The sequence below is a fragment of the Glandiceps talaboti genome, chromosome 3, assembly GCF_964340395.1.
Source record: "Glandiceps talaboti chromosome 3, keGlaTala1.1, whole genome shotgun sequence".
Taxonomy (NCBI): domain Eukaryota; kingdom Metazoa; phylum Hemichordata; class Enteropneusta; family Spengelidae; genus Glandiceps; species Glandiceps talaboti.
In genome coordinates, this window is record NC_135551.1 from 693,328 (window position 1) to 705,077 (window position 11,750).

Consider the following 11,750-nt stretch of genomic DNA (forward strand, 5'->3'; position numbering starts at 1 on the left):
TTCTCTAAGTAAATTACACGTTATACATACAGACTGACCTAGCATTTGCTTTCACAAAAATCAGTCTTTAATTTCATGAAAGCTGTGTGGCAAATAAAATCGAGAGTTTCGAGTTATTCCGTATATTTTAGTTTAATACCCGTCAGCAAATACATGTAATGCTATCAACAGGTCAGCGATATGTGTTCCACGGACACTCACCACAGTCAGTACAGTACTACTGCGCTCATATCAGAAAAACTTGAAATCGATATTCTTTTCACTAAACTTTGCAACATTATTTTATGACAACTAAACTTCGCTCAGCTCATGTTCAACTTTTTCAAATGCACACCAATCTGTCTGAAAAATCCAAAGGGGATTTGTGAAAATCTGAGTCATCGCTACCGCTACCGTAGCTGTCAATCAAATATTAGTGCCTTAATGATTCGGGGAATACTGGACAATTGAGATCTTCGCTGGGCCGCAGTGCTAGTGCCAATTTAGTCATAAATAAAATAATATTGTCATACTTTTATTCATATACATGGCAAGTACCAAGCTCTCAATTGTTACGACTTGAAGCTTGAATGGGAAATGTTGAATAATTAGTTATGGGTGTAAAACGTCAACCTTTACACCTCCTACGTATACACACCAACCATAAGTGATATTCCTCTAAAGTTCTCCCAACATTTTTCATTATTATCATGAAAGTTCATCTGTATTGGTAATACATATTGTCACAAATTGAACTTTTGTTCTCAATACCGAATATTTTTTCACCGAAATTTTCAGCTGTCAACACTACAGCTTTCATCAGCGGAATGATCTAACTTGACCTTCTTTGTGTGAAGGTCAATGATCGAGTCGTAGACATTTGGGAGTTTGTAGCGCCCCCAGTCTTTGTTGAGAGAAGGTTGTAATGCCCTGATGTAAATGGCTTCCTTCACTCCCCTTTCGAAATATCGTGGTTCAGTGTCCAAAACCTGCACTTTGACCAAGTCAACATGATGGCCTGGTGATTCCACATGGATATGTTGGGAGACCTCAGATGAAGTAGAGCTGCGTCGTCGGTGTTCAAGAAACCTGGTCCTGAGGGATCGTTCAGTTTCACCAATGTACGATTCCTGACAAACACCTATGGTAGTCTGCCCTTGGCAAGGAATCATGTATATAGGGCCAGTGACGTCTTTCTTCTCTGTCCTGTCCTTCGGTGCTACTAAGAAATGGCGTAGAGTTCTTGTAGGTTTGTAACATACCCTTATGCCAAATTTGTTGAAATTTCTCCGAAGTGCTTCTGAAATTCCTTTGACATAAGGTATCACTACCTGTCCTTTAGATTGTATTGTACTGTCCTTTTTGGTAGTTGACTTAGCTTTAGGGGGCTTGTTGACCTTGTTAAAAGCCCACTGAGGGTATCCGCATTTCGAGAGAGCCTGGACGATGTGATGTTTCTCTTCATCAACAACATGAGGGTCTGTGATAACTGTCTTAGCACGGTGGAACAAAGTTTGGATTACTCCCAACTTATGTTCAAGTGGGTGGTTTGATGAAAAGTTAAGGTATTGGTCTGTGTGGGTTGGTTTGCGATATATTCTTATATCAAGATTGCCATCTGGTTGAATCACTGTCAGTGTATCCAGGAATGCTAAGGACTTATCTACTTCTCCTTCTGTGGTAAATTTGATGTCAGGATCAAGTGAATTCAAATGGTCTGTGAATTCCTGTGCAAATTCCTTCTTGAGTTTCGTGTGAGTGTCGTCCACATAGCGGTACCACCATAACGGTGGGTGTAGTGCGGTTTCGATAGCTAATTGTTCTAGATGTTCCATGTACAGGTTGCACACGATTGGTGACACCGGTGACCCCATAGCCGCTCCATGTATTTGTTGGTAATATTTGCCATTGTACACAAAATATGTACAACGCAAACAAACTTCCAGAAGCTTCACAACTTGAGCCGCCGATAACCTAGTTCTGTCCTTCAGGGAGGTGTCATTCTCTAGTCGAGATTGAATAATATGAAGTGCTTTGTCTATCGGTACCGAAGTGAAAAGTGCTGTTACATCATACGAACGGAGTTCTTCATCCTCTTCCACACGTTCAGCTTTTATCCTATCAACAAAAGATTTTGAGTTGGCTACATGGTGACAGGTGTTTCCAACAAGAGGCGATAATATGCATGCCAAATGTTTAGCACAGTTATAGGTTATTGAGCCTATGCTACTCACTATGGGACGGAGTGGAATGTCAGGTTTATGCACCTTAGGCAATCCATAGAACTTTGGTGGTAATTCAGTAGTTGGATACAATTTGCGATATTCATCTCTGTTAATCCCTCCTTCTTTTTCCAAATCCTGTAGAACAGACACAAGTTCCTTTTTGTACTTTAATGTAGGATCTTTGGTGCCCAGTTTCTTATATGTAACATTATCGTTTAGTAGGTTTTCACATTTCTGATGGTACTCCTGAGTGTCCAAAACAACAACAATCCTACCCTTGTCCGCCGGTAAAATCCTTATATCCTGATCTTTACTAAGCTGATCCAAAGCGTTATGTTCTTCTTTACTCAAATTAGATTCAAGTTTCTTGGGGCGATTCAGCAAACCCACTACTCTTGATCGCAACTCATTAGCATTCCGTTCCGTTAGTTTACGGCATGCTATTTCCGTGCTGGTAATGAAATCAACAACGGGAACTTGGGTCGGTGCTACGGAAAAATTTAGCCCTTTTACCAACACTGATAGTTCACTGTCGTTGAGTAAACGCTGCGAACAGTTCTTTACCCACTTTTTGATACACTCGATGCTAAATTCTTCTGATTATTCCGTAGTTTATGCTCCTTTTTTCATTATTATGTACTATTTAAACCCCTCCACTTTTAATAATAATAATAATAATAATAATAATAATAATAATAATAATAATAATAATAATAATAATAATGGTTTATTTCACCTCAATATATGGTGACCCTTAGGCCAAATTACAAGAGGTACAATTCTAAAAATAACGTCAAATACAAAGTCGCACTTGAGCAAAATTTTACACAACTTATCAACAACAAACAATAACAACAACAACAAGGACGATAAATCACATTCAACTGCATAATAAATTAACACAATAAACAACTGGGCTGGAATCTTTGCACTTGGTTCTTGATTGAAAACTACTAATGCTACAATTTCTCGTTGGATATCTATGGTTAATTGTAGGTTGAACAAGGTGATTTAATTTATGGTCTGGCTTTAAAATACTTTCTCCAAATTTCTTCTTCCTTCTAATGATTTTAGTTGAAGCATATTTTGTGCTTCTCTATATGAAGCAAATGGGTAAACAATTTTGAAAGCCCTGTTCTGAATTTTTTCTGACTGTTGTTTTTGTTTATCCGTTAACCCTCCTTGCCATACCACACAGGCATATTCTAATGTTGACCTTACAAGTGAGATATAAATACTTTTCAGATCTTGAACAGATGCACCGAATCTACTCAATACACGTAGGATGTGCAGCCTTTGTGAGACCTTGCTGACCAATTCGCTCACATGTCTATCCCACTTCAACTTATTATTTATAGTCAACCCTAGACACTTAAAATTGTCTACTTCACCCAGCTCAATATTAGATAATGAGAGGGGTTGAGGCTTGGTGAACTGTTTTGCAAAACATATCATGATTTCTTTGCATTTTTTTGGACTTCATTTCATGTTATTTTCGTCTGTCCATGTACTTACATCATCTAGAACTGATTGCATAGAAGAATGAACAGGTGTTCTTGAATGAAAACTTTCAGACTATGTAGTTTCAACTACACTTGCTTTTCATATGGCTGATGCTTGATAATTCTGTATTCAGTATGAATGTGAATGTCAAGCCTATGGGCTAGGTATAGACACACTCCAAGTACAGCTACCATCTGATTCGCACATAAGCAAGTAACCAGAGACACTCGTACAAAACTGAGCAGAAATTTTACGTGATTTATGAAATACTTTCTCAAGGGAACTCTGGTTTCTTGCAAATAAGTAAACTTTATTAAAGATGGTAATCAGAACTTTGGATAGGACAGAGCTTCACAGTGATATACAGACAGACAGTGCCCTATGCCATTCTGCATTTATTTCTGTGACTTCTCCAATGTGAATGTTACACCACCAACCCCCCAACCCCCCATCCCTATCCCGACTTACTGGACTGTGACCAACAATGTTGTAGTTACATTACAGTTACATCAGCATTATATTAGTGCGACTGATGTGGATGGGCTTTGTGAGCACAACTGAACTAGGTTCAGGAGTGCTATAGGCATGGTGAAATGTCTGTGTGTTTGTGCAGGTGTGTGTGTGTGTGTGTGTGTGTGTGTGTGTGTGTGTGTGTGTGTGTGTGTGTAAACGACTTAAAATCACCACCAGGCCCATTAGCTTGGTATTTGGTGGGGACATTACTTAGGGAGTGTAGATGGGAAATTGTTCAAATGATCGCATCAGAGATGTGCGTTTTGGGTCAAAAAATGTGATTTTTTATCTAACTTAAACTCAAAAACTCGTCAGCAGATTGGCCTGAAATTTGGCGGGAACATTCTTGGGGTATTTAAATTAAGATTTGTTGATGACATGATGATTCCATAAGTAATGTGCAAATTAGGGCTAGAAAGGGTCCTACTAATTACTGCCCGGGACTGCCCGGGAGATACAAGAAGTGCCCGGGAGCAAACTGGAGGCCAAATGGCACTCAAAAGTCGATATTTATGTGCATTGGCCCACTTCGAATGTATAATGACCAAAATTTAGTGGATTCAAGTCCCCGATTGCTGCTTTTCCAGTCATAAATTTTCTGGCGTGTTACAGACATTGCATTTGGGCCTTATGGCTACCGCATATATCACTGCCCGGGACACATCTGGTCTGCCCGGGCCAAATTTAGACGTCTAATCGATATCAAAAGTTGATTCGTAAATAAACCAGAATGTTACGAACCCTATCTAACCTAAATTATGATCATTCAAGTCTTCTTTTATCGTTTTTCAAGCTAAAAACCGTTCGTTCACCTCGATCTCTGTACAGTCTATCTGCGCCATCTTGTTTCATGGAATATACCATTCTGTAGAAGGGGTGCTTAGCCTTAGTAACGGCCTCAAATTGCCCACGTAACCATGACGCCCGTGTGTGAGAAATTTACACAGAAATTATTGTCACGCGATAACATATCATACATGTGACTGAATGTATCAATATACTAATGAATTAAATTAAATCATATCATATCAATGTTATTGAAGACAAAATACTTGCTATTGTAGGGTTTCTCTCACACAGGATAACCAGGCGTGCCAGAGGCAGAGAGATAGTGCAATTTTTGTCAATACAAGTAGGCCGACACGTAGGCCTGTATGTTCTGCATCTTTAATAATAACAGTTAACTGTGATACAAGTTAACATTGTCTTCACACATTTTCCTACATTTAGTCAAATCATACGTTATTTTCTCCTTTGACCATGCATGTTAATATTTAGACTTTATTACAGGTTTATCTACTCTCTCCTCAAGGACGCTAACCTCTACAGTTATTTTCATTTGGAAAACAAAATGGTTATCCTCATCGAACTTTTACCAAGCAAGATTACCCCCCCCCCCCCCCCCATATTTCCATATCCATATATTCACCCTTAGTCATGTTGACTAACTGGCGTTAACGTTCTTTCCTTAGATTAGGGGGTACATATATCGACAGCCTGGAGAAAGTCGAGCCACTTTAACACAATTAAAAAGCAAGACATATACAGCATTGATACTGACAAAGACATAGCTACAAAATTGTTCAATTTAAAAAACTAAAAAAGTTATTTTTAAGGACCAAGAATTGCCATTGCCGTCACCCATACCAACCGGCGCTAAGTAGTGGTGTTCCTAAGGTAGGAACATATATCGAGTGCCCGGGGAAAATTGCACCTCAATAACATTATTAAAATTATATAGATATACAGTACGGATAATTACAAGGTAATAGCTCCAACATTGTATAATTTCAAGAAGTAAAAACTGACATGTTGGGCCCGACAATTGCCGTCGTCGTCACCCATACCAACCGGCGCTAAGTAATGGCGTTCCTAAGATGGGGGAGGGGGACATATATCGAGTGCCCGGGGAAAATCGCGGAATGGTAATACATTTAAAAGTATATAAATATATAGTATAGATACTTAGAAGGGCCTAGCTACAAAATTGTTTAATTTCAAGAAAGCAAAAGTGACATTTTGGGCCCGACAATTGACGTTGCCGTCACCCATAACAACCGGCACTAAGTAATGGCGTTGCTAAGATGGGGGAGGGGGACATATATCGAGTGCCCGGGGAAAATCGCGGAAGGGTAATACATTTAAAAGTATATAGATATATAGTATAGATACTTAGAAGGGCATAGCTACAAAATTGTTTAATTTCAAGAAAGCAAAAGTGACATTTTGGGCCCGACAATTGACGTTGCCGTCACCCATAACAACCGGCACTAAGTAATGGCGTTGCTAAGATGGGGGGAGGGGGACATATATCGAGTGCCCGGGGAAAATCGCGGAAGGGTAATACATTTAAAAGTATATAGATATATAGTATAGATACTTAGAAGGGCATAGCTACATAATTGTTTAATTTCAAGAAAATAAAACTAACATTTCGAGCCCGACAATTGCCGTTGTCGTCACCGATAACAACCGACGCTAAGTAATGGCGTTCTCTAAGATGGGGGAGGGGAACATATATCGAGTGCCCGGGGAAAATCGCGGAAGGGTCATACTATTAAAACTAAATAAATATACAGTATGAATACTTAGAAGGGCATTGCCTCAAAATTGTATAATTTCAAGAAAATAAAACTGACATTTTGCGCCCGACAATTGCCCTTGTCGTCACCCATGTCAACCAGCGCTAAGTAATGGCGTTCCCTAAGATGGGGGAGGGGAACATATATCGAGTGCCCGGGGAAAATTGCGGAAGGGTAATGCAGTTTAAAGTATGTAGATATATAGCATAGATACTTAGAAGGGCCTAGCTACAAAATTGTTTAATTTCAAGAAAGCAAAAGTGACATTTTGGGCCCGACAATTGACGTTGCCGTCACCCATAACAACCGGCACTAAGTAATGGCGTTGCTAAGATGGGGGAGGGGGACATATATCGAGTGCCCGGGGAAAATCGCGGAAGGGTAATACATTTAAAAGTATATAGATATATAGTATAGATACTTAGAAGGGCATAGCTACAAAATTGTTTAATTTCAAGAAAGCAAAAGTGACATTTTGGGCCCGACAATTGACGTTGCCGTCACCCATAACAACCGGCACTAAGTAATGGCGTTGCTAAGTTGGGGAGGGGGACATATATCGAGTGCCCGGGGAAAATCGCGGAAGGGTAATACATTTAAAAGTATATAGATATATAGTATAGATACTTAGAAGGGTATAGCTACATAATTGTTTAATTTCAAGAAAATAAAACTAACATTTCGAGCCCGACAATTGCCGTTGTCGTCACCGATAACAACCGACGCTAAGTAATGGCGTTCTCTAAGATGGGGGAGGGGAACATATATCGAGTGCCCGGGGAAAATCGCGGAAGGGTCATACTATTAAAACTAAATAAATATACAGTATGAATACTTAGAAGGGCATTGCCTCAAAATTGTATAATTTCAAGAAAATAAAACTGACATTTTGCGCCCGACAATTGCCCTTGTCGTCACCCATGTCAACCAGCGCTAAGTAAATAGACACCTACACATAGCAAGGATCAGCATTTGGATAAACATTTTTTTAGCACAACTGAACTGAGGTTCAGTAGTGCTATAGGGATCACCTGACGTCTGTCTGTCTGTCTGTGTGGATGTGAGTGTGTGTGTGTGTGTGTGTGTGTGTGTGTGTGTGTGTGTGTGTGTGTGTGTAAACAACTTAAAGTCAAAAACCGCTGAATCGATTGCCATGATATTTGGTTGGTCCATTACCTTGGGTGTCCAGTTGGGAAATTGTTCAAATCAAAATGATCTTACCACCGGTTTGTGATTTGGGTCAAAAATGTGAATTTTGGGTCAAAAAACTTAAAATCAAAAACTGCTGGGCAGATTGGGCTGAAATTTGGTTGAAACATTCTTCAGGGAATTTTTCTTGATATGATGGTCCCATCAGTGATATGCAAATTAGGGCTAAATATGTGTCTTTTGGGTCAAAAATCTATAATTCCAAAACCCCTGAGCAGATTGGGCTGAAATTTAATGGGAATGCATCAAGGGATGTATGGACGCAGATTAGGTGTAAAAATGTTCATTTTTGGTCTAAAACTTATCTCAAAAAGTACTTGGTCAATGAATCTGAAACTTGGTGAGATGTTTCTGAAACTGATTTCTGCAGATTTTCGTCAAAACATTTTGACAAAATTGGCCCTAGCAACCATGACCGCCCCTAGCAACAACCAAATGGCAGTATATTTTGGTTAAATAACAACATCTTCTGGTAGGCAAGTGAGTAAACATTTGAGAAACGTATGCAAATATCCCTAGCAACCATGACCACGCCCATAGTAACAGCCAAACAGTCGTGTATTTCACAAAGATAACAGGGATTAATGGACAACTGAATAAACATTCAAAAAATGTATGTAAATTTGCCTAGCAACAAGACCACGCCCATAACAACAACCAAATAATAACATATATTGCGAAGATAACAATGGGGATTAATAGACAATTGAATATTCAAAAAATATATGTAAAATTGCCTAGCAACAAGACCACACCCATAACAACAGTTAAATGATCATGTATATTGCAAAGATAATATCAGGATTCATACACAGGTGAACAAAAACATTCAAAAATGTATGCAAATATATCTAGCAACATGACCACACCCATAGCAACAGCCAAATGATCACGTATATCGCAAAGATAGTAACATGGTTGGAAAATGGATTCAGCAAATGAACATCTATTATTAGCATGGACTAGCATATGGATAAACATTTTTAAAAACTGTACAGTTGTGCTACAGTGCCATTGGCGTTATTTTTTAAATGTACAGTTGTGCTACATCATTCGCACTATTTTATTTCAATAAGGATTATTATTATTATTTATTATTATTTATTTATTGGTCCTCAAGGATATGTAGTATACAACTCACAAAAGTCCAAGTGACACAACTACACAAATACAAATACACTTTGTACACAAATACAACTTAGCAATGATTTAACAATCTGACGGCTGATGGGACAAAACTCTTGCTGTAATGAACTTTGGAGCATTTAAGACACCGGTAACTTTGGCCAGATGGGAGAATATCAAAATATGCATAAAGTGGATGTTTGTCGTCAACAGCAATCACACGTGCCTTGCGCAGTATTGTACAATCAGTAAGATCAACGAGAGCAGGAGTAGGCAGGCCCACAATTTTAGCAGCAGTGAAAGAAACTTTCAGAAGTTTATTTCGATTGACAACAGAGAGCAGAGGGAAATAACATATGTTACAATAAGTTAAAAGAGGTTCAATAATGCTACGATAGAGCAGCAGAAGCAGTTTAGCATCTATGTTGAAAGAACGCAACCTGCGAAGCACGTGTAAACGCTGTTGGCATTTCTTTTGGACAGCTGTAGTATGATGTGTAAATGAGAGTTTATTGTCAAGGTTCAAACCAAGATATTTGTAAGACCACCTGTTCAACAGGCTCACCATTAATCACAATGGGGCTATCAGGCACTGCATTTCGACGAAAGTCAATGGTCATTATCACATGGTATTGTTACGTTGTGAGTGTAACATCATTATTATGATTCTGGATTCAAGGGTTCCATGCTATGCCTAGTAACCCAAACTAGCTTTTTTGAATATTTTGGTAACCAAAATATTGTTATATTATCATTTGAATATCATAAGATATGTGAATACTGTGTAACAGCTGCAAATTACCAGTACTAGACATAATTCAACATTTTGTTAGTAATTGATATACAAAACAGAAATATCCACGCAAACCAATTACCTTACTGTCACTTTAAAGGAAAGGTCCAATCAAATGACATTGTAATTTCTATTGATATAATAAATGTGTTACAAGTGATTTATGCCATTTTTTAAAACTCAATTATCTTTGGTATAGCTTAAAAATCGTAAGGGTATGGGAGGTATTAAAAGGGGAATGTCTGTCTGTGTGTCTGTCTGTCTGTCTGTCTGTCTGTCTGTCTGTCTGTCTGTCCGTGTGTGTGTCTGTGTCATCATTTTCTAAAAATCGGCTGGCTCAATTGTAATGAACTTTGGAATATATAATCTTTAGGGTAATAGCTAGACCTGATTAGGTTTTGAGCCAGATCTGTTAATGTTTAATTACAGAAATTTGCATATTAATGAAATCAACTAATTACGCAATATCTTAAGACTGCATATTTCAATTTCAATATAAGTTAGTATATTCGTTAAACATAACAACATACATTTGTCCTATAAAATTCACTGATGTACCTTACAGCGTTAATGAATAATTTGCATAATTAATTATTTTTGGTAATTAGAATATATCTTAAGAATGCATACTTCAAATTCAACATAATTAGTCCCCGCCAGACTTATGGATTGGGTGCTGTCTGTCCGTGTGTCCGTCCGTCCGTCTGTCCGTCTGCAGCTGTGTCTTGGAGATGCCTGGACCAATTTTTTTCAAACTTGGTACAGGGGCAACATACTATGGCATACATATGCACGTCAATTTGTTTTATGATACGACCCAATATGGCCGCCAAGCAGCCATTTTGTTTGCGAATTTTCCCTGTCCAAGGCCATAACTCAGACATGCTTGAATAGATCTCATTCAAAGTTGGCATTAGCACAGTGTTCTATGACATACACGTGCATATCCATCTTTGTCGTGATATAATCCGATATGGCTGCCTGACAGCCATTTTGTTTGCAAATTTTCCATGTCCAAAGCCATAACTCAGACATGCTTGAATAGATCTCATTCAAAGTTGGCATTAGCACAGTGTTCTATGACATACACGTGCATATCCATCTTTGTCGTGATATAATCCGATATGGCTGCCTGGCAGCCATTTTGTTTACAAATTTTACCTGTCCAAAGCCATAACTCAGACATACTTGAACAGATCTCATTCAAAGTTGGTATTAGGACAGTGTTTTATGACATACATGTGCATATTCATTGTTGTCATGATACGATCCAATATGGCTGCCTGGCAGCCATTTTGTTTGGGAATTTTCCATGTCCAAAGCCATAACTCAGACATGCTTGAACAGATCTCATGCAAAGTTGGCATTAGCACAGTGTTCTATAACATACACGTGCATATTCATTTTCGTCATGATACAATCCGATATGGCTGTCTGGCAGCCATTTTGTTTGCGAATTTTCCATGTCCAAAGCCATAACTCAGACATGCTCGAACAGATCTCATTCAAAGTTGGCATTAGCACAGTGTTCTATGACATGCACGTGCATATCCATTTTCGTCATGATAGAATCCGATATGGCTGCCTGGCAGCCATTTTGTTGGCGCAGTTTTCATGTCCAAAGCTATAACTCAGACATGCTTGAACAGATCTTATTCAAAGTTGGCATTAGGTCAGTGTTCTATGACATACATGTGCATATTCATTGTTGTTGTGATACGATCCAATATGGCTACCTGGCAGCCATTTTGTTTGCGAATTTTCCATGCCCAAAGCCATAACCCAGACATGCTTGTACAGATTTCATTCAAAGTTGGAATT

General features: G+C 38.6%; 1 protein-coding gene across 1 annotated transcript; it reads right to left on the bottom strand.

Moving 5' to 3' along the window:
- Positions 1-773: 773 nt before the first annotated feature.
- Positions 774-3,406, bottom strand: LOC144432637 (uncharacterized). The gene is made up of 2 exons (XM_078120899.1): positions 3,396-3,406; positions 774-2,655 (listed from the first exon to the last, which is right to left on the bottom strand). The coding sequence occupies exons 1-2, from the start codon at positions 3,404-3,406 to the stop codon at positions 774-776; spliced, it is 1,893 nt and encodes a 630-aa protein (XP_077977025.1).
- Between the last annotated feature and the right edge of the window lie 8,344 nt (positions 3,407-11,750).